The sequence below is a fragment of the Macrobrachium nipponense genome, chromosome 11 (assembly GCF_015104395.2).
Source record: "Macrobrachium nipponense isolate FS-2020 chromosome 11, ASM1510439v2, whole genome shotgun sequence".
Lineage (NCBI taxonomy): Eukaryota > Metazoa > Arthropoda > Malacostraca > Decapoda > Palaemonidae > Macrobrachium > Macrobrachium nipponense.
In genome coordinates, this window is record NC_061087.1 from 11378685 (window position 1) to 11403684 (window position 25000).

The 25000-nt window shown below is 36.8% G+C and overlaps 1 protein-coding gene across 4 annotated transcripts in view; it reads right to left on the minus strand.

Moving 5' to 3' along the window:
- LOC135223494 (regulator of G-protein signaling 20-like) overlaps nt 1–25000 on the minus strand; it is a 320193-nt gene that overhangs the window by 39703 nt on the left and 255490 nt on the right. For all 4 annotated transcript variants that reach the window (XM_064261972.1, XM_064262148.1, XM_064262062.1 and 1 more), the window contains 2 exons: nt 19940–20001; nt 2536–2702 (listed from right to left, as the gene is read on the minus strand). In XM_064261972.1, the coding sequence (XP_064118042.1) occupies nt 2536–2702; nt 19940–20001 (229 nt within the window). The remainder of the gene's footprint in view (nt 1–2535; nt 2703–19939; nt 20002–25000) is intronic.

The following is a 25000-nucleotide window of genomic DNA, read 5'->3' on the forward strand; positions in this document are numbered from 1 at the left end:
CTCTACGTAGTCAGTTGTTTGTTCTGAACTGAATTTCCTCACGCAATGTTTGCTAGGATGACCATTATTCCGTATGGGTCGTCCTCATGACTCTTGAACTCATTCCAAGGCGTTATTCCTCATACCCGATCGACAGATGTGGTGGGAATACACGTTAGTTTAGCTCTGGTCAATGTTTACTGAAGTATACTTTTGTTTTGATGAAATTTATTATTTTATTTTTGATAGGTCATATTGAGATTTGACGTGAATAAACGAAAAAAAATCACTGCCGTCTTAAGCTTGCTGTCTTGTGATAGTTACTAGGAAGAGAAACCTAACGCAATATCTTAACACAAAATCTCTCCAACACCAATTTCTGATTAGGCAAGCCAGGTTAAGCCAGTGACCTTACTAATTAGTCGTGCTAAATGTACAGTATAATCTCATATGCATGTTTTGATGGTATTTTTCATCGCTGTTTCAATGCCTATAGCATTATAGGCTTTCAATACGCTGGATCTCTCAATAAATTCGAAATGTATTTTCCACCCGCACACCCAACCTTTATGGTGAACATAAAGCTGCATTGCTTTAAAAAAAATAAAAAGTGATTTATAACGGCGGACAAGCGCAAAATTTGCAAAATAATCTCATACAGAACCGCGATAAAAACACGAATTTTCCGGGCATAAAATAGGATACGTACTCCCACCAAAAAACAGCCCAGTGGCTTTTTACGTCCGACGCAAACTTTTCTAAAGATTTAAAGGGCCAATGAGGCTTTTTGGCGCAACTCTTGAACCTTTTTTTTTCTTTTTTTATATTTTGCTGTATATTACAGTGACCTTCAGAGACTTAGGTAATTACATTTCATATTGGCGTGATTCACGAAGGATTTTGGTGGTTACATTATATACTGGCATGACTTACGCGGAATTAAGAAGGTTACATTTTATAAACTGACGTGATTTCCGAAGGATTTTGGTGGATAGGTTATAGGCTGGCGTGACTCTCGAAAGATTTTGGTAATTAAATCATATGCTGACGTGACTTCTGTAGAAATGTGTTAGTTGTTATATTAGAACAGGCTTGAGGTCGTTTCATTTTTTTTGACCGTGTTGTCTATTTTCTAGCTTCTAGCAAAAAGCAGAGAAAGTTATCTTTGGCTGACAGGTCATAAGACTGATTCTCTCTCTCTCTCTCTCTCTCTCTCTCTCTCTCTCTCTCTCTCTCTCCTGCAGTCATCCCCTGTCACATAAGTCACATTCCATAGCTTCTGTTCCTCACTTTCCCCTCTCCGATTCCCCTTCCGCAACCCCATCCATCCATAAGGTATCTCCTATCTTATTCTCCACCACCTCCAAGTTCCTCTCCAAACCCCCCCCCCCAAACCCCCCACCCCCCCAAACAAGCCTTCCTTCCGCCCAAAACCCACCCGGTGGGAGTAACATTAACGAACGGTAACAATGTCAACAAAGACACTAACAGGAAAATCAATAACAACACCACCTCATTTTCCTACCAGTTCTTATTCTTCCCCTGGTTCTCCGCATCATCACTCACTCCCCCCCCCCTCCCCACCCCACTGCTATAAATCTACATCCCCGACCCTCCTCCTAACCCCCGGCCTCCTCTAAACTTGCAACTCGTCTTCCCCCCCCCCCCCCCCCCCCACACAACTTCCTTTTACATTTCACTGCGTCGTACCTAATCTAATGATTCCTCCTCCGTTTCCCCTGATTTGTTTCCAACCTTTTCTATTCCCTTCGTTTATCACTGTCACTCCGATTCTTTTTCTCCGGCTGTTGCTCATCGATCTCTTTCTCATCTTGCTTTGCCGTCAACTTTCTTTCGTGTTCTTCGTGAGAATCCCTCTTCCTTTGCATCGCTTCGTTCTCCCCCCCACCCCCACCGTTTTTTTTTTCTTTTTTAACTCATCCTTTAATCCTTTTCACCTACGTGTTTTTCCTTTTAAGCGCCAACCGCTAGTATTACTTCTGCGATCCGTTTCGTTCTTATGATTTGATTCACCTTATCTTACCCTTTCGTACAATTTCTTTGCTTAACTACTGAATCATACCTAATCTTAAAGTCCTCTCCTTTACCTTGTAATTCCGCGACAAGTCTCGCCTTCACATTCTTCTGTGCCCAATTCTCATTTCACCTCTTTCAACCTTATCTAATGGTATTTTTCTTTTACCCCGTTTATTTTCAATTATTTTCCACTTTCGTTTGCATTCCTTTCAGTTTTCTTGAGTGTTTACTGACACCAAGTATGGATATCTGTTTCTGGATAACGGTACTACACAAACTGACGTCTTGTGTCGTACAATGAAATTTTATCGTCAAGTCGTGCTTTTGACGTGAATGCCTTTCCTATCTTGTTCGTTCTGCCCAAATGTGTGCACGGGGAAAAAAAAAACAATGCCCTTCACGCAAGTGTAGAAAAAAAAGAAGAAAAGAAAAATAACAAACGAAACAAATTCACAATTGGAACAAAAGCGTATCCAAACCCTGGTGAAAAGAAAGAGATCCATCCTTGTTCGACCTTACCTCCTTGGGCGAGAGTATAGAGATGTAGTCCTCGTATATGAGCCTAGCCTTCTCCTCGATGAGGGCGGGGTTGTTCTCCACCTTGAGCTCCTCGCACGCTTGCCAGAAGAGTATGTTCTCCTCCGAGTACTCGCACTTGAGGAAGTCCCGGAACGCTTGTCGTCCTCCTGTGAGGAGAGGAAGCAGAAAGTGCAAAGGGTGAGCTGGGCTGGTACACCTTCAGAGGTCAGATAAATCACTTAGCAAATATTACTTTGAATATCTATCAAAACAGGCGTGAGCTATATACATACACACACACACACACACACACACACACACACACACACACACATATATATATATATATATATATATATATATATATATATATATATATATATATATATGAGTGGTAAAAAAGTTCTGTTACAACAGAATTGCGTCTAATAAAAGGAGCCCATAAAAAAGTCAAAATATACAAAACAAAATAAGTACTTTACTTCAAAAGACTGCTTTCTCTCTCTTCAGAAGAGAGAGAGAGAGAGAGAGAGAGAGAGACAGCTCTCTGAAATATAGTACTTGCTTTCTATATTTGGCGTTTTATGGGCTCCTTTTATTATTATTATTATTATTATATATATATATATATATATATTATTATTATATATATATATATAAACACGCAACTATTAACATAATCTGTATTGTCCTTGGTAATCATATAAATACTTAACCAAAGTATGTATGTATGTATGTATGTATGTATGTATGTATGTATGTATGTATGTATGTGTGTGTGTAAGTTACGTTTTATGCCCATCTTATAACTGTAACCTACTACAATTTTCATATTAATATTATCAAGTTCTATAAAAAAAAAATATCGACTTTTCTTCATCATTCTTGTCTTCAGTGACCCTGGTCGTTGTAGTTCTAGCGCCAGATAACTTGCAATCAATCATTCGCCCTCAGCGTGTAATTAAACACGCAATAAAGTTCCAAATTAAAATCACGCTGAGAATGAAATGACGTACAGTGAAATCATCTAAATCTTTTCATCGCCATTGAACAACAAAACGGCACTGATGAAGTAACTCTAGATGGAACTAAGCCTAAGGTTTTAGTAGCCCTAGGTGCCTGTGTTAGTCGGCCAGGATTTCTTCGAACCTTACCCACGTATCATGTATCAGGACACAAGGTCTATAATAGAGATGTCAGGACATCTGCTAAAGGTATCTGACCGGGTGTTTTGAAAAAGCAGCGAGGTGAATTTGAAGATTTACCTATAGGTGAGGTATGGGTGAGAAAGGAAGCCAAGATGCAGTTTAATAATAATAATTAAAAAAAAAAGGTCGTCAAAAGAGAGAGATCTTTAATATTTGAGACGAAGAGGAAAGCTTGTAACTGAATAATTCAATCAAAACGCAACTGATGTACAAGCAAGAGTCTTGAAAGAAAAGAAGAATGATTCAGAGGAAAATTCAATTATCACAGAAAAGGGAAGTGGAAAATTTTAAAAATGAGACTGTAAGTAAACTGCTACAAAATAAATTTGAATAATAATTATGGTGGTGCTCATTATCATCCGCAATATTAAGCCCGAGAGACCTCTTCAAGACTGCTTTATTAATTTTTTTTTCTTTTTCCTGGACACGTTTACTTCTGTAAGTATTGCATCTCAACGAGAAATACAGGAGGAATCTCGCACCTTTCCAAGTGGGACCAGAACCCGCCTACAGGTTACGGAAGGTGAGTTCCTTCCTATAGATACACACACACACACACACACACACACACACACACACACACATATATATATATATATATATATATATATATATATATATATATATATATATATTCCACTCTGATTCAGTGCTTGTAAAAGTGAACTTACAAACTACAAACTACAAAATACAAGTTCGAGGGTTTTTATGGCTTAATATTTAAACTACAAGTATCACATACATGTGACTAGTAGATTTTATAGGTGATTGATATTTATTATAATAATTAACTACGTCATGGTATACCAACGACATTATATCTAAATGATTTTGTTGATTTGTGAATAAAGCCTTAAGAACAAAAGGAGACGTCAGATGGCACGACAGAGTTAGGAATAATACATGAAGAAAATTATGTCAGTTCCATTTGGAGATGAGATGAGAATGAAAGGGAGATGGCTTGGACTAATTCTTTCCACAAGCCTTGGCAAACTAGTAAGTAAGTGACAATGTTAGCTGGGACCGGAAGAGTTGGAAGACTTAAGCTTCCTATATGAAGGAGGCTGAAGATGGGTGGAGATTTGCTTAAGGTCAAACACAGGAAAAACACGAGTGGCCTAATTTCACAGAGGCCCTTTGGCACGTTTATATGGCATAAAATAATATTTACTAGTACAATTATGTCAGTGATTACTTTGCTTTTTAAACACGCAAATTCAATTTGCAGGAAGCAATCATCAATGTGACAATGTTACAAGAACATCTGGACCTTTGGGGATATAATATCTTTTATGTAATACAAATAAAACACATGAGAATAAGATATATGCAGCATACAATGGCAGCCTACAATGGAAGTTCAATAACCAAAAACTAAAAGTAATAATAAAAAAATCTGAATATTAAACCACAAAAAATATTTAATAATAAATGAGAGGCGACCGCTCCTGCATCATCCACCATATCTCTTCGACGCCGAGCACACAACAGGTGTGTGTGTGTGTGTATATCCCCATAGGATATTTCCATTATTCATGCACTTTGCCACCGAGAATCGCCTGAGACACTTTCGGATTCCCTTCTGGCTAAACTATAATCTCTGTGTCCCCTTCCTCTTCCTCCAACGGAATAATATAAGAGCATCTCTTCATTTTGTTCCGAAAACAATTTTATCTCTCAGGTGATGGAAGATTTCGAGGCCCTATAACGGAGATAAAGTTGTTTTTCTTCCCCTCAGGTAACATTTCTGTTCTCATGGGTAACCGCTGGCGCAAAAGCGCGCTCTGGCAAAATACCTGTTTAAAATAACAGTAAAACCTTTTCCCCAAAAAACTGGTGTATAAAAAAATTATGAGATTTTTAGACTGCTTGACAGTACACTGAATCAGTAAAAGCAGAAAATAATATGACGTATTTATGCAAACGTAAACAACAGCACAACTTCATATTCCAGAAATCGCTCTGAGCGAATTACGAACCTAGCACGTCCTTTAATGTACCATAGTTTTCATTACAATCATGTCCGCTAGTTTTATGTCGTCACTACAAGCATTATTCGGTTTTATGCGGAAATATTGATCTGGTACCTACTACTTCAGGATTGAAAGCAGTGCATCCAAATAGTTATGGTCGTGCATTTCACTGAGGTGTGAGAGATGTGTATTTCTGGTAATAGAAGTTCACTCTCGACATGGTTCGGAAGTCACGCAAAGCCGTTGGTCCCATTGCTGAATAACCACTGGTTCCATGCACGCAAAAACACCATACAAACCAAAACAAATAGTTACGGTAAGTCAATGGGCCAACATTAGAAAAAAAACAACTTACTGTCATCCAGTGATAAGTCTTTGCCTTGTTTCTGATAACAGGCCAATAATCCAATGATAAAGGCAACGGCTTAACAATTCTGTTAGAGGTAATGCACAACAAAAGAAATCGGATATAAATGCATTTGCTGTAAGTTCCAAGGTAAACCTTTCACGGACACGGATCGAAATTAACAAAATCGAATGGATTGTTCCTGGGTCAACGGTCAACTTTACGAATTCTGAAAATATCATGATATACTTAGCAGGGTTTTCTTCACTACTGGAATACCAACCTAAACTTTAAAAAAAAAATTATTGCCACCTCTCCACATCACGTTGGTGATTACCACTAAAAATATAAATAAAAGTTTAACTTTTCTTTTGTAATAAACTGATTTTCTCCCACATTCTGACCTGAAACAAGAACATGAATAAACGTGGAAATTTTCGTGTTTAAGGTTTAAAAAAAACAAACACGCAAAGCCGTGAGATGACGACCCCTATAATAATAATAACATTAATAATAATAATAAAAACTTCAAAAGAACCTAACAACACAAAACAAAAATACACTAATTATACATACACGACCAATAATGACGTCAATTATAATATATACCTATAAAATTGTTAAAAACCTAAACCTGGCTTTCAAAATGTCTAATTATCTGATTCTTTTCGGATTAAAACCAATTATCTTTTTAAAGGGTCTAATTAATGCATGACAATCACTAAGCTAGCAAAGCGAGGCCTGGTCGAAATGGAGTCGCCAAAACCTACGGAATTGGACTTGTTTATCATAATCAGGCGGGATGAAAAAATCGACCTAGTTTAAATTATATTTTCTCACTCTCTAGTTATTATTATTATTATTATTATTATTATTATTATTATTATTATTATTATTAGTATTATTATTGTGCTTAGGAAGCAGACCCTCTCTCAAGCATACTTTATTAAAAGTAATGGCTACTTCAGCAGCGTTACACTTGTGGAGATTCTTCTCTCTTTTCCGAACAGCGGCTTTTTCCGTGCTACTTAGACAGGCTAGTAGAGCGCCTATGGAGGTCATGATCAAATACAGAGTCAAAATTGGTGTATATATTTGAATTTTACAGATAAACTATGATACCATAGTTATCAAAGTCATTATTATTATTATTATTATTGTGCTTAGGAAGCAGACCCTCTCTCAAGCATACTTTATTAAAAGTAATGGCTACTTCAGCAGCGTTACACTTGTGGAGATTCTTCTCTCTTTTCCGAATAGCGGCTTTTTCCGTGCTACTTAGACAGGCTAGTAGAGCGCCTATGGAGGTCATGATCAAATACAGAGTCAAAATTGGTGTATATATTTGAATTTTACAGATAAACTATGATACCATAGTTATCAAAGTCATTAACGATATATAAATATATATATATATATATATATATATATATATATATATATATATATATATATATATATATATATAATGTCTCTCTCTCTCTCTCTCTCTCTCTCTCTCTCTCTCTTTCTTGAAGCAAGCGAGCTTTCGTCTGGAGCTGCCAGACCCAGACGAAAGCTCGCTTGCTTCAAGAAAGAGAGAGAGAGAGAGAGAGAGCATGACCTCTATAGGTGCTCTACTAGCCTGTCGAAGTAGCACGGAAAAAGCCGCTATTCGGAAAATAGAGAAGAATCTCTACAAGTGTAACGCTGCTGAAGTAGCCATCACTTTTAATAAATAAAGTATTATTATTATTATTATTATTATTATTATTATTATTATTATTATTATTATTATTATTATTAAACCTATTCTTACGGAACATGCCCACAGGTGGGGGGAGGGGGGGAGGGGGGGGGGGAGGGGGGGGGAACACTGACTTGAAAGTCAAGCTTCCAAAGACTATGGTGTTCATTAGGATGCAGTAATGGGAAAAACAGAATGAAGATACACCACTTATAAAAAATATATATTAATAAATAGATAAAGGGATAAAAATGTATTAAAATGCAAGGAGATTAGTATCAGAGCAGTGATGCATTGAATTTCCGCTTGAACTTCTGAACTTCCAACTGGAAGACATCCTCTGGGACGCTGTTCCACAGTCCAACTGTGTGAGGAATGAAGGACCTCTGGAACTTAGAACTTCGACAGGGAGGCAAATTTACTACGTATTGGTGATGCTGTTCGGCCAATCTTGTTACTCTCGGCAGATAAAGGGGATCAGGCATCAATTGTCAAAGTGAAAAATCTCTGTTGAAATACAGTTTATGAAAAAGGGACAAACAAGAGACCATCCGTCCATGGTTTAAGTCCTAACTGCTACTATAAGGAAACAGAAACCTACACCCTTAAACCACTCAATCTAAAAGAAATGACTGTTAATTTTAAAGCAATGACAACGTGGTTAAACGTCGACCATGGGTTGGGTCAAAATGTATGTCTGAAGAAAGTAACAGCTTAACCTTGTTTTATTAAAAAGAAAAATACGTAAGGTGCTTTCAAGTTGAAAATGTTACACGTTTATTGCTGGCGATTTATTGTCCTTTTATTCATGGATATGCATATTTATAAACAAGCATTATAGAAATATATTTCAGATATTACGAACGTATAAAAGAACCTATTTACGTAGATCACGTTTTGTTTATTCGAATGACAACCAAGGGATACCTTATCACCATAATTAAATAAATAAAGCGTAATTATCCGAGAAAACTAACGTCTACTCGGACACCCACCCTCCCCTCCACCTCTCTCCTTACCAGCCATCAATCCTCTCTCTCTCTCTCTCTCTCTCTCTCTCTCTCTCTCTCTCTCTCTCTCTCTCTCTAAGTCGAATGTCGGTCATATTTACTTATCCGTGTGTGTGTGTGTCTTCTTCTCCCCCTCTGAAGAGCATCGTGTGCGGAATATGCATCCGTGAATGATGCAAATGCGAAGAGAGAGGAACATGGCCAAACCAGAGGGGCTCCCACAATCCTCCAGCCAGTAAATGTCAGAGGTTCATATGATTCAATCTTGCATGATGTCAAGGGAGTTCGGCAGAGCCAAACAACCGCATGTTTTTGTTTTACCCTTTTTTATTTTTTTTTTTGAAGAAAAGACTCGGAAGCAAAAACAAAAGCATACGATAATCCTCGAAATTTGCACTGCCACTCCGTGGACGAAGAAATAGAAATGCAATAGTATGAAATTCTTGAGAGAGAGAGAGAGAGAGAGAGAGAGAGAGAGAGAGAGAGCCTATGGTCGACTCCTAACTACCTTTACATTGTTTCAATATTAACGAGAGAGAGAGAGAGAAAGAGAGAGAGAGAGAGTAACTTATTTTATCAACTTGAAAGTACCTTGCCCATTTTGTTTATTTTACTTTTTTTCAATATTAAGGAGAGAGAGAGAGAGAGAGAGAGAGAGAGAGAGAAGAGAGAGAGAGAGAGAGAGAGAGAGAGAGAGAGAGTGTAACTTATTTCTTTAACTTGAAAGTACCTTGCCCATTTTTTTTTTTTTTTTTTTACTTTTTAAGGATACAAGGTTTTGAAATATCCCATTGTCGACATCTTAAACTACCTTTACATTGTTTTAATATTAACGAGAGAGAGGGAGAAGAGCAGAGAGGAGGGGAGGCAACCAAAACGAATAAGCAGCCTTCGGGAAATTCATTCTATAAGCTCACAACAACCGAGATATCGATCAATTTCAAGTAACGTCACGATGGACAAGATCCAATTCCGTCTGACGGCTCAGCAAAACGTATGGCGGGATTGATGGGAACGGAGACCATCTACTCCCACTGGTGTAGACCTCACTGGTCTTCATTAAAGAAAATAAAACTCATAAAATGAAGCTTTTGAAATTATACCGGAGTTTCAGAGTGGCGTAGCTACGTCATCTATGAGCTCAAAACGAAATGACAAAATTTTTCAGTAAACATTCGCATTGAGACCATATGCATAATGATTATACTTAGAAAACTACACGCATGTGTATATATATTACATATAGAAATGTATAGTATAGTGAATTATATATATATATATATATATATATATATATATATATATATATATATAGATACATCTACATATATGTATACAAAAATACAATATATATAATATTATCAGTTACATACATATGATATATATATGTATATATGAATACACACACATATATATACATTATATATATATATATATATATATATATATATATATATATATATATACATAAATAATTGATGGTGTTACATCAGTCCCACATTCACCCTTCACAAACATGCTACAAATAACAATAACAATAACACTGATCCCAACCCTCTATGTTATCTGTCGAAGAACCTTGGCCCACTACTGTTGCAGCTTAATAGCGGTCCTCCCGTGACGATCCCTTCCCCGATATGATTGAATGCATCTACTCCACGGAAGGCTCTAATTGACAATTGACAATTAACTTGCAACGGAGAACGGGAGGACTGGAATCGAGGAACGGGTCGCGGGACGAGGGGTGGGGGGTGGGGGGGTGGGGGGGGGAGGGGTGGGCAAATAAGGGGAGCAGCCCTCCCCTAAGTACTGTCTTGCTAATAAAATTCATTGTTATTTTTGAGGGGTTGTGCGGATGTCTTTAAATATAAAACTGAACTGTTTATGCCTGACTGAAAATGGTGAAAGAATCGCTTCTATAAACATACACACACACACACACGCATATATATATATATATATATATATATATATATATATATATATATATATATATATAGTATATATATATATATGTATAATATATATATATATATATATAATATATATATATACTATATATATTGTAGATAAGATATATATATATATATAGATAATAATATATTATTGTAAGCGACAAAATGTTTATATATATATATATATATATATTATATATATATATATATATATATATAATATATATATATATATCGTTCCCTCTATTGGGAGGGAGCCCACCAGAAAACGATTGAGACAACAGCCACTTTTAAATTAAACCTTAAACAACTAACCAAAATGGAGACTCGGTGATTTAGAAAATTTCGACAGCACTAGCTCACAACAGCAATATGTCAAACCCCTTTAAACACCATTCAACTTGACGCAACACATTGCCTCACGTTTCTTGCCTATTAATGCCACCCACTTAAGCTGGTAGGTAGGGAGCTTCCATAAGCCTAGGAAACGTGAGCAATGCCCTGTACCATTTAGTTACTAGGACTGATTGCATCATCCAAAGATGGGCGGTAGAGCCAGCTTGCCACTAATATAGATCCATATATATTATATTATACATATTATATTATATATATATATATATATATATATATATATATATTATATATATATAATATATATATACATATATGTATACACATATATAAATGCAAAAGACACAAAAACTATGAAACAGAGTACTGCAGCAAGGTCTTTCAAACTCTCGTCCTTTATTAAGCTTAATAAAGGACGAGAGTCGAAAGGCCTCGCAATGGCACTCCATTGTTTCACTTTCCTGCGTGGCTTTTGCCTTTATTTATGTATTCATCACGTTCCAGACTTTCGTGATTCAGTTAGATATATATATATATATATATATATATATATATTATATATATTATATATAACGCAGAGAGAGAGAGAGAGAGAGAGAGAGAGAGAGAGAGAGAGAGAGAGAGAGAGAGTGTACTCTTTAAAAAGAACATGTTCCCCTTAGCAGTGAGATATCTTATGACTCATGTCATTGGACTAGTCATATTAAATGCCACTGTGCCTTTGCTGACCTAAACAGTGATTTCTGAACCTGGTAGGTCGTCGACTGCGGTATGATTTAACAAAACACATAAGTGGGAAGGGTCAGGGAGCCAACATAATTATCCCAACGGATTTGCTAAGAATCAGAAGCTCAGAACCTTCTCGAACAACACCACTACCATGACCTGTCCCTTAAAGCTTCAAATGACACCTTTATTTCAAACAGCAATTAATACCATGAAATTGAAAGCTGAATGTAAACCTAGCCCTTCGATTGGTCAGTGAATCAAAACCCATAAACTGTACAGCACTTTGCACAGCATTAAAACTACAAACCTGATGTGCAGTTTGACCTAGAATTACCAGGTAACCTTTCACTTGATCTAAATTCGAAGCTTGAAATGGGGCCCCATGTATCCTAAATTCTTTGTTGGTGTAGGACGACGGGTCAGGCAATCAACTCTATCAACAACCACAAGCAATGTAAACAATACTGAAATGCGCCATTTGAAAGAGGTACGGTTATATATGACTCAGATAAAAGTGGTTAACAGATTTGGTATTAACAGGAACAAAGCAATCACTTCCTAGTCTTCTAATGAAAGACGAAAAGAAACTGGGCAATAAAAGGCTGTAAAGCCTAATGAATGCACAGAGAAAGGCTGCAGAAGAAGCTGCATTATCCGCAAGAGTGGATGTCAAAAGATACTAGACCACTGTTTATGCAAGAGCAACTCGTAAGGGGTAACCGCTGACTGCCTTATTTTGTCACGTGCGGGGTATCGTGGACGATACCTTTGTAGCGTCTCTTGGGCTTCAGGTGCATTGTTTTCAATTTTTTTTTCTTTCTTTTATACATCCCCTTCAATCACTTCCCATCTCGCTGTCCAACTTCTTTACCTTTACTTCGCCTCAATTTTAACCTTGAAAGACAAACCCATAAGAGAATCCTATCAGATTGTGTAAGCGTCAGTGGTCTCATTGTCACAGTAAAGCAACAGCAGCTATATTATTGTAATAAGAATAAAGACCCAAACCAGTTTTTTTTATCATGTACTGCGGTAGTCATAAATCAGCTTGAACTGGCTCAAAACAAGAAGAGAAACGCCCGACTTTTTCAGTAAATATCATTAGTAGCTGCAGTGGTCATTTCACTCATTACTTAAACGTATTGCTTAGATTTAATTCATATATGTTTTTCATCGTGTGTCATCTTCGTATTTCTTCATTCATGTGTTATTATTAAATTGTTGTTATATCTGCGATTACTGCGTATTTTGTATTCTATAGCGATTCTTATCATTCTATTTTCCTCGTACTTCCTCGTTTTCTGAGAAGTCAATAAACACTCGAAGAGATTGCTTCTCAAGAGCATTTGCTCACTTTTTCAGCAACAGCGCTCGTGAAGTCAGTCTAGTTTTGCAGGTTTTGACAGGACATTGTACCCGATTTAAGCTTCATGAACAAATGCTGCATCGATTTTATTACAACTCTCACAGAAGTTAGCAAGAATCCTTAATGGCTAAACTGACAAAAATAAAACTGGTTCTTTTTCTCTCTCATTTCCCGGGAGACCCATGTAAATCCCCTTCCCCTCACAAGGTGCACTGTAGACATTACTGAAGCTTCTTTGCAGCGTGTCTTCGGCCCCTAGGTGCAACCCATATCATTCCTTTTACTGAGCCTCCATTCACATTAACTTTCTTCCCTCTAGCTATCCACCATCTTATAACAGTTATTTCATAGCGCAACTGCGAAGTTTTCCTCCTGTTACACTTTTCAGACCTCCCTATTCTCAGTTTCCTTTCCAGGACTGAATGACCTCATGGGTCCCAGTGCTTGGCCTTTGGCCTAAAACTCTACATAGTCAATCAAACAACCAATCAGGTAAATTACCCGATATAACTTGAAATTCAAGAGCAATGCTCAGTGGTTTATTGCTAGCAAGTGAGATAAAGATTATAACCTAAATCTGTATTCTCTTACTCTGGGGAAAACTAAATGCAAGTAACCCACAACATTTAACGTGAAAGGATTTCTCTTCGACACAATAATAATGCCAATAAAAAGGCGACCTTGTTTTGTGAAATTTTATTTATTTACTTCTCTTCCTCCCTGAATTAATCTACTGTTGATGAGAGACCTATTTGCAAATGTTAACTAATATTTGAGTCGTTTCGTGACTATATAAAATAAAATATAGATTTTTAAATTTAATGCTTAGTTACATGAACATTCATGAATGCTTGAGCATCACGTAAATGTTTTGTTTTCTCTATTTCTTAATTATAAGAGCACAGGCACACTACTGCCCGTGGTCGTCAACGGTTTGTTTTTACTAATTAAAAGTTAAAAGTTTGAGGAGTTTAATCAGAGGCTACAGGGCGTGTGCGATATCTGCTGCCTCTTGCCAGTTGCATGAGAAAAAGTTGAACAGCGTTTGTCTGGCATTTATGGAAATATTCATTACGTTTTCTATATTCAGTAATCTGTTTGAAAGCGACGTAGGCAGTTTGCTTTAGCTTTACGTCATCAGAGAAATCTATCGTACTTTATAAAGCAAAGTAAGGTAAAGGCGGCTATATGATAATGTTAGTCAATATCAAAGACACTTCAATATACAATGATATGATTCTTTGAATACTACTCACTGATACTAGTAGTACCTTTAATTTTCATTTCAATTTTTTACCAGTTTTTTTCTGCAATATCATGAAACAACAATTAACAGTCCTAAATTTTTTCTTCTACAATATAAAAGAAGAGGAAGTTGAACCTTTTTTTTCACTATTAGACAAAGTAACTTCTTCAGATTCAAATACTTCGCAAGGGAGCGGAGTTAAGATGCGACTTATTTCACTAAAGATCATTGCTTATTTTCTTGTAAACTAGAACCACAACTGCCATCCAGTTGCACAGATACTGTGCAGCTCTTGTAAGTACAATTACCGGAGCTAATATGCACAGCACAAAATATTTATATACGAAAAACAGAGCAAGTGGTGGGTGGTGTTGTACGACTAATTTCAAAACTTCAAGCAATGGCACTATCTAACCCTAGATTAAATGATGCATGAATTATATTGCCTCTACGTGGCGATTCACTGCGTGAAAAGGCTAACAAAAGTGATTTGAGGATTTGAGGAGAAAGAAACTTAACTCAGAGGTTTTGAACAAACTAAAAAACGAACAAGAACTCCATCTGGCTCCGCTGCAAATAACAAGACCAAAAAAGAGCTTCAACTCATGTTATTACCATGAGCACTACCAAAATGAACTTCACCTCAGCGCATGATAACCTTGTTTAAAACAAGTAAATTTCGCTCCTCTAAGCTGCACAAATGAAAAATGCGCCAAAGTTTCTTCGGCGCAACCGAAATTTCTGAGCAGCAGCTTATAATGCTATAAGAGACTCTCAACCAAGGACCATGCAACTCTCAGCCACAGCCCGGCGATGGCCTCTGTATAGGTGCCAGAAGCACGATCATGGCAAAATTTATTCTTTAATAAAATAGAAACTACGGAGGCTAGAGGGCTGAAATTTGCTACGTTCGTTTATTGTAGGGTGGATGATCAACACACCAATTTGCAGCCCTCTAGCCTCAGGAGTTTTTAAGATCTGAGGGCGAAAGGACAGACAAAAAAAAAGCCATCTCAACAGTTTGCTTTTACAGAAAACTAAAAGCATTGCATGTCACTTGATCACGAAAGGAACTGCACGGTACCTCACTTCATTGGCTACTCTAACTTGAAAGAAAGCACGGGAAAACTTAATATTGCAGTTAATACTAGTAACTTGAATAAACAGAGGAAACATTCATAGCTCCAGTACATATCTGCATGAAGTGAAGCTCGTTCAACTATATATATATATATATATATATATATATATAGTATATATAATATAAATATTATATATTATATTATATATATTAAATTATATATATATATATATATATATATATATATTATTATATATATATATAGATATACCTATACACAATTCATAACCTATCGGCCACAATGCCGCCGCTCAACTTCTCGATTCCTTCTTGCTTTTTGGATACGCTTGTCACTGGGATATCATTACTGCTTCAAATTCTTGCACTTGGATCCAAAGGCTTTGTAGTCACAAGCGCATCCAAACAGTTAAGTTAAGCGGGAACTGCGGCTATTACAATTAGATATGTATCTGGTAGACAAAGTGACCAGCCAGATAGATTTTTATATATATATATATATATATATATATATATATATATATATATCCATTGGAAACAAACAAAGCATACCTGAACCTATCGCTCCATCCCGGCGACCTAAGGTAAAGTGGCGTCGAAAAAAAGTTGTAAAAGAAACATCGGTTGACTTTCATAAATACTGCAATCTCACGAAAGAGCAACTGACAATATATACCAGGCTAATTATTTTTACAGCCGTACTTCACACACACACACACGCACACACAGAAAAGTTAACAGTCGCAGGTCGCAGCTAGGGTGAAGAGAGTGAGAGAGAGAGTTAACAGTTACAGGTCGCAGTTAGAATGAAGAGAGAGAGAGAGAGAGAGAGAGAGATTTGAGTGTTCAGTACTCCTTCAAAATTAGTATATCAAAAATTGGAAGGCTGGGCTAAGTAATCTTTACACGTTAATATGAGAGAGAGAGAGAGAGAGAGAGAGAGAGAGAGAATCTATTTATAGTGCAGTCTATATGAAAAGCACGTCAATCTACAGCAGCATCAGAGTCCGTAAACAAAGAATATTTTTGGACACGGGACTATTATTGTAATAAATATTTAACTTTATGAATTCCCGCCAAAAACAGACTCGTATATTTTTTGGTCGTAATTTATTACGTTAAAACAAAACACTAACTTATAAACGAAAAACAAAGAGACAGAATATTAAAGACCGGACTCTTTTAAAAAAGTCGTGAAAATGCGCCATATTTAGATATTCTAAAAACACAAAAGCTAATTTTTATTTACTTTATTTAGAACTTTGACTTTTCTGTCTCCCATTTATAAATAACGCACTCGCTTTTACTGCAGTGGCGCTTATGTTCTCTCAAAACAAGTATTTCTGTCGGTTAAAATAACGCCTTTAAACACTACCTAAGCCATGATGGCTATTTTTAGAAATTAAAGTCTCTCTCTCTCTCTCTCTCTCTCTCTCTCTCTCAGTGATAAGGGCACAGGGCAGAACATTGGTTTCGGACATAGGTTTTTAGGGATTACAGTCTCTCTCTCTCTCTCTCTCTCTTTCAGTGAAAAAAGATACTTTCGAAAAATTGGTTAAGTCCAATCCTAAGCCCGGTATAGATGATAACACGTGTTGTTGAATATAAAAAAAATTGACCTGTCCTTCATTTATCATTACAAAACATCTCTTGCATAGGCATTTAATTTAAATAACTTTCTGATTTTAACCGTACCTATATACTGCTAAATCAGCCAATCAATTAACAGTTCTATTTTGAGCACATTCTTGTCATACAATGAAACAAACCTTACTTATTTAAAACGCGTTTTAACAATTATATAACTCTTTATGAAAATATTCATGTTCACTATCCACAATTAAAATTCTCTTAAAAACCTTTTGGCTATGTCGGAAATTTTCGAGTGGTAAATAATGGAACACGAAATTTAAATTCAGCTGTCGCCAGACTATATATGTATGTATGTAAATACAAATTATAAAATATATTCTACTCTGTTGTTGCATATATAGTAGCGGACTCCACTTGTGACGAAGCATAACATCACGGCCGATCACGGATAAAGCCAATTTGAAATTGAACATTCTTGAAAATGCTGCAGACGTGATCACAGTAATAATAATAATAATAATAATAATAATAATAATAATAATAATAATAATAATAATAATAATAATAATAATAATAATAATAATAGCATAAGTCACTAAAATGGTGGAGAAATCCAGTGATGTAAATATGTGTATATAAAGAAGTATTTACTATATATGTATGTGTGTGTGTGTGTGTTTTCGAGAAGCTGCTCGATTCTCCTTCTCCATCTCCATTGAGAAGAAGACTCGAGCAGGCTCTAGTTTTTATTTATATTTTTAATACAGATTAACACTACTGTAGATATCCTCGCCAATAATAATAATAATAATAATAATAATAATAATAATAATAATAATAATAATAATAATAATAATAATAATAATAATAATAATAATATTAGCCATGATACCACACACATGGCTAATAGAATGCCTGAAAATATATGGGGCAGAGGAAAATACCATCAGCTTCCTCAAAAATACAATGCGCAACTGGAATACAATACTTACAAGCTCAGGAATAAGACTAGCAGAGGTTAATATCAGGAGAGGGATCTTCCAGGGCGACTCACTGTCCCCACTACTCTTCGTAGTAGCCATGATTCCCATGACAAAAGTACTACAGAAGATGGATGCCGTCGGTACCAACTCAAGAAAAGAGCAACAAAATCAACCATCTGATGTTCATGGACGACATCAAGCTGTATGGTAAGACATCAAGGAAATAGATACCCTAATCCAGACTGTAAGGATTGTATCTGGGGACATCAGGATGGAGTTTGGAATAGAAAAATGCGCCTTAGTCAACTTACAAAAAGGCAAAGTAACGAGAACTTGAAGGATAAAGCTACCAGATGGGAGCAACATCAACACATATGAGACAGGATACAAATACCTGGGAATAATGGAAGAGGAATATAAAACACCAAGAGATGGAAGGACACACGACAGGAAATGAATATATGCAGAGACTCAAGGCGATACTCAAGTCAAAACTCAACGCCGGAAATATGATAAAAGCCATAAACACATGGGCAGTGCCAGTAATCAGATACAGCGCAGGAATAGTGGAATGGACGAAGGCAGAACTCCGCAGCATAGATCAGAAAACCAGGAAACAAATGACAATACACAAAGCACTACACCCAAGAGCAAATACGGACAGACTATACATAACACGAAAGGAAGGAGGGAGAGGGGACTACTAGTATAGAGGACTGCGTCAACATCGAAAACAGAGCGCTGGGGCAATATCTGAAAACCAGTGAAGACGAGTGGCTAAGAGTGCATGGGAAGAAGGACTAATAAAAGTAGACGAAGACCCAGAAATATACAGAGACAGGAGAAAGACAGAAAGAACAGAGGACTGGCACAACAAACCAATGCACGGACAATACATGAGACAGACTAAAGAACTAGCCAGCGATGACAATTGGCAATGGCTACAGAGGGGAGAGCTAAAGAAGGAAACTGAAGGAATGATAACAGCGGCACAAGATCAGGCCCTAAGAACCAGATATGTTCAAAGTACGATAGACGGAAATAACATCTCCCATATGTAGGAAGTGCAATACGAAAAATGAAACCATAAACCACATAGCAAGTGAATGCCCGGCACTTGCACAGAACCAGTACAAGAGGCATGATTCAGTGGCAAAAGCCCTCCACTGGAGCCTGTGCAAGAAACATCAGCTACCTTGCAGTAATAAGTGGTACGAGCACCAACCTGAAGGAGTGATAGAAAACGATCAGGCAAAGATCCTCTGGGACTATGGTATCAGAACGGATAGGGTGATACGTGCAAACAGACCAGACGTGACGTTGATTGACAAAGTCAAGAAGAAAGTATCACTCATTGATGTCGCAATACCATGGGACACCAGAGTTGAAGAGAGAGGGAAAAAATGGATAAGTATCAAGATCTGAAAATAGAAATAAGAAGGATATGGGATATGCCAGTGGAAATCGTACCCATAATCATAGGAGCACTAGGCACGATCCCAAGATCCCTGAAAAGGAATCTAGAAAAACTAGAGGCTGAAGTAGCTCCAAGACTGATGCAGAGAGTGTGATCCTATAAACGGCACACATAGTAAGAAAAGTGATGGACTCCTAAGGAGGCAGGATGCAACCCGGAACCCCACACTATAAATACCACCCAGTCGAATTGGAGGACTGTGATAGAGCAAAAAAAAAAAAAAAAAAAAAAAAAAAAAATAATAATAATAATAATATAATTGTTAACCAATTTTGAATCACTGCATTTACTGACGTAGTGAATACTAATAAAAACATTTATGAGGCTAAGCCTACTCACCTGAGCATTTCATTAACCGGTCGAAGGAATCACTCCACGCCCTGATCTCTTCTATCGTCGGCCTGAAAAGACAAACAACAAACTTTGAACGACAAGAACTTTACCTCGCTTTGAATTAATTATCAAATTCCCTCAATAAAGGATGAAGTTGACGCTAAAGAAAAGTAATATAAGAGCTACTCTCCATTAAATAAAAGTAAATATAAGAAGAGATACGTTTACATTAAAGACAAGTACATATAATAAGATACGTTTATATGAAAGAGAAGTAAATATTTGAGGTACTTTACATTAACGAAAAGTTAATATAAGAAGATATATGTCTACACTAAAGAAAAGTAAATATAAGACGAGCTACTTTACAGTAAAGAAAAGAAAATATAAGAAGAGACACTAAAGAAAAGTAAATATAAGAAAAGATACGTTTACTTTTATGAAAAGTAAATATAAGAAGATATACTTTACACTAAGGAAAAGTGAATATATGACGAGCAGCTTTACAGTAAAAAAAAAAATATAAGAAGATACACTTTACACTAAAGAAAAGTAAACATAAGAAGAGATACTTTTACACTAAAGGAAAGTAAATATAAGAGATACTTTACCCTAAAAAAAGTAAACATAAGGAGAGATACTTTTACACTAAATAAAAGTAAATATAAGAAGAAGTACGGTTACACTAAAGAAAAGTAAATATAAGAAGACATACTTTTACACTAAAGAAAAGTAAACATGACGTTGAGCAGATTCGTATATTTGGGAACTTTAAAAAAAAAGAAACTAACATCTTTTTGAGAATGTTCACCTAATGAGATTTAACGGAGATCTTGAATAACAAAAGGATATGTTCTTCGAACATTTACTGAATCCCGATATGACATGGTTCAGAGTATGTTTCAATTTACTGGATCTCTCAGTTTTCACATCAAAATTATTAAGAGAGAGAGAGAGAGAGAGATGCTAGTCATGCAGAATCTGTTAATCTTTAATTCCATGATATCAAGGAAACATCTACTATAACAGACTCCTGTACAGTGACTATCTTTTCGATGCCACTATAATTATGATTATCTTCGTATCATTATTTTGTCCTTCATCATAACTGATCATAACATTTAAACTAATATTACTAATCTGAGTTTTATTTTCAACCTTATGGAAAACAGATGACATTTACGCCATACAGTTTCTCTTAATATTCTTTTTACTCGGGAGGTTATATTTACTAATTGGATTTCGTCCTGTCCTGAAACTGTTGATTTAGGTGGATTTAACTTCTTGTGATTCAGGACCACTGATACAGGCATAAGTGGATGAGCGCTCATCAATGAGAACTGATCACAATTTGCCGTGAAGATTTTTTTTTTTAATCTACGGTACAAACTTTGCTACTACTAATCACAAGGATAATGAATAGATAGGAAAATAAATCCACAAAGAGGAACTGCAAATACTCTTGAGAATATATATATGGTAACACCAAATCTATATTAGTTATATCCATGTATCGGAATGTCCTTGGTCACAACGCCCCCGCCCCCTAGCCCCCCGCCCCTCTCTGAAACTTTGAAATCCCCCGTAAGGGTGAACCCCCCCTGGGTTGAGAACCACAGCTCTAAATATTCCCAGAATTCTAAAACCAAGAAACACAGTCGACCATCTGTATTGCTTACACGGGAGGAGGAGGAGGAGGAGGAGGAGGAGGAGGAGGAGGAGGAGGAGGAGGGGAAGTGGGGTTAGGGGACCTCGGCAGGACGTCCACTCGACCCCCTAATGGAGAGAATGCAAATGAACGCCGCCGGACTTTTTCCCGAATATAATAACAACAACAACTGCATCCAACAATGGAGGCGTTCCTCGCGCATGTACACGAACTCTATCTTTCAAGCCACTCAGCCTTCTCCCACCCCTCTCCCTCACCCCCTTCGCACACACACACACACACACACACACACACACACACACACACGCACACGGCCCCAACACAGCATGAACAAGCTTGAAAACCTGGTCCTTGACCGACTTTAGATATCATGGCCTGCTCCTCTTCTTCTCTAATTTCAATCGAGGAGATTCGCAGTCTTAGACGTTCCATTTCCGGGAAATAAACAGCGTGCAAACTCGGGGAATGTAGTAGTGTGCCCGAGGGGATGAGGAGTGACCGAAGCTGGGAAAAATGAACTACAGTAAATGAAAAAGGGTAGGAAAGAATTTCACAAAAGGATTTAATAAAGCAAGAGGGAAGGATAATCGATGACCGGGAGGAAAAGAGTAACAGGAAAAGTAAGAATGCAGGAAGCGCGAGAGACGAAGGAGGAAGTGAAAGGGAGGGAAGATAAAATGCAGACGTGCAGACTATGAGATCCAAATCGCAACGAGAGTACAGCTTAGTAAAAACTCTTGGCTATTATCTAAATAAGTACAGATACATTCAAGCCACTGATCGTGCAGACAATCATACCACCAGGCGCAATTTTAACGGACCAAACAACCAACCACTAGTTTATAGGTCCCTATCAAGTGTCAGCAAGTTATCATGTGAGTTAATCATCATTTTACTACCAAGACACTAAGACAGTTCTCCTCTCATTTCTTATTGTCATAAGGAAGTAAACAAAGTACACCGATGCGACAGATTAAATAGATATGGGGAGGTTAGAGTTAAAAGGGGAAGGGATTTGATAATAATAATAATGAACCAAACAAAAACTTCTTTCAGTTTTCTTCTGAAGATTGAAAAAGAAACCCACAAATTCAATTTGTAACTTGTTTACTTCTAAGTATTTACATTTAGTTTTACTCCACACTCGAGTACTTTCAGGCCCTTCTGTGGCCCATTCTCAAGAGATGTTTGGGATGTTAGCCTGGGTCAAGGCCCAGCAGTCTTCTGGAACTTCTTCTCGTTGTGCTGTCATTTATGCGATGGCTGTTCTGGTTTTCTTGAGAGTTGCCAATCCCCTCTTGTCGCTCTGATATCCTGAGCTGATGGTCAATGGGATTCACCCTTGTGGTAAGGGTGTGGTCACCGAAAGTCTGTTGGGCAGGAAACCTAATCTCCAGGTCAGCAGGGTCAATCTTAGCTTCTTTTAATATCAAAGCTCGGCTTATGGGATCTTCTGAGGTAAAACCTTTGTTTCCTTCAATTACTTTGATCTCTCTGATAAGCGCACCTTCTACTACCCTCCTGTGACTAATTTTGTTGCTTTTGTATATAAGCCTACTGTTTTTGAAATCCATCCTATGGTCATTTTCCCAACAACAATGTCTAGCTATAGCACTCCCCTGAGAGTTAAGCTGTACTGCCCTTCTATGTTCTTGGACTCTAGTCCTTATTCCCTACCTGATTCCCCCACATATCTGTCTCCACAATTATTGCAATTGATTATGTATACCCCCGCTACATCATCTGTATTTACTGTCTTCTTCCTTCCAATTTATTTTTACATACTTTGTTTTTTTAAGGTATTATCAAAGGTATATACAAATTTATATTGACTTTCTTTCATTTTTGAAGTGATTTGTTTCATTTTAGGCATAAAAGGGAGGGCAACTATTTTCTTGTTTTCTTTATTCCATGTACTCTCTACATTCGCTCTGTAAAATATTTTTTTCTAGCTTTGTTTGAGTGCCCTTTTTCTGAACCATTCCGGGTATGCTAATGCATCGAAGCTTTTATCGATGTAATTTATTTCTTGCTCTATCTTGCAAGGGTCACACGTTCTCATTGCCCTAAAAAGAAAACCTGTTAGAACCCCTATTTTTATATCATGACTATGAAAAGAGAAGAAATGAATATATGAGTTTGTATGTGTGGGCTTTCTATATGTGCTGAATTCATAACCTGTTTTTCTTTTCTTTTCTATGAGTATGTCTAAAAACGGGCAGTTTATTATTGTTACTTTTCTCTAAAGTGAACTGGATATTGTTATCAACTTATTGAAGCTCATCTAGAACAGTTTCTATTTTATTTCCATCCCCTTGCAGAATAGCAAAAATATCATCCACGTATCTCCACCATCCTTGCAGTTTTAAGTTAGGGACATTCACATTAGGAGCTAGATTAGTTTCGAAATATTCCATATAGATGTTAGCGAGTATAGGTGATAATGAGGACCCCATAGCTACTCCATATTTCTGTTTGTAAACATGTCCCTCAAACGTGAAATAAGTATCACTGACACACAATTTGATCAACTCAAGGAAGACGCCTATTTCGATGTTTGGATTGAAAAATACCCTCATTATGTTTAGTCTGTAGGAATTCTAATACTTTATCTAAGGGGACATTGGTGAATAATGCTACTACATCAAAACTAACATGTCCCTTTATATTCTTTTTCTTAACTTTGTCTATGAAATCTACTGAATGTTTAATATGGGATTCTGAAAATATACCTAAGTATATTCCTAGTTCCCCAGCTAACCACACAGCTAAGTTTTAGTTAGGAGATTTCCTACTAGAAACAATAGGGCGTAGTGACAAGAAAATAGTTGCCCTCCCTTTTATGCCTAAAATGAAACAAATCACTTCAAAAATGAAAGAAAGTCAATATAAATTTGTATATACCTTTGATAATACCTTAAAAAACAAAGTATGTAAAAATAAATTGGAAGGAGAAGACAGTAATACAGATGATAGTAGCGGGGGTATACTATTAATCAATTGCAATAATTGTGGAGACAGATATGTGGGGAATCAGGTAGGGGAATAAGGACTAGAGTCCAAGAACATAGAAGGGCAGTACAGCTTAACTCTCAGGGAGTGCTATAGCTAGACATTGTTGGGAAAATGACCATAGGATGGATTTCAAAAACAGTAGGCTTATATACAAAAGCAACAAAATTAGTCACAGGAGGGTAGTAGAAGGTGCGCTTATCAGAGAGATCAAAGTAATTGAAGGAACAAAGGTTTTACCTCAGAAGATCCCATAAGCCGAGCTTTGATATTAAAAGAAGCTAAGATTGACCCTGCTGACCTGGAGATTAGGTTTCCTGCCCAACAGACTTTCGGTGACCACACCCTTACCACAAGGGTGAATCCCATTGACCATCAGCTCAGGA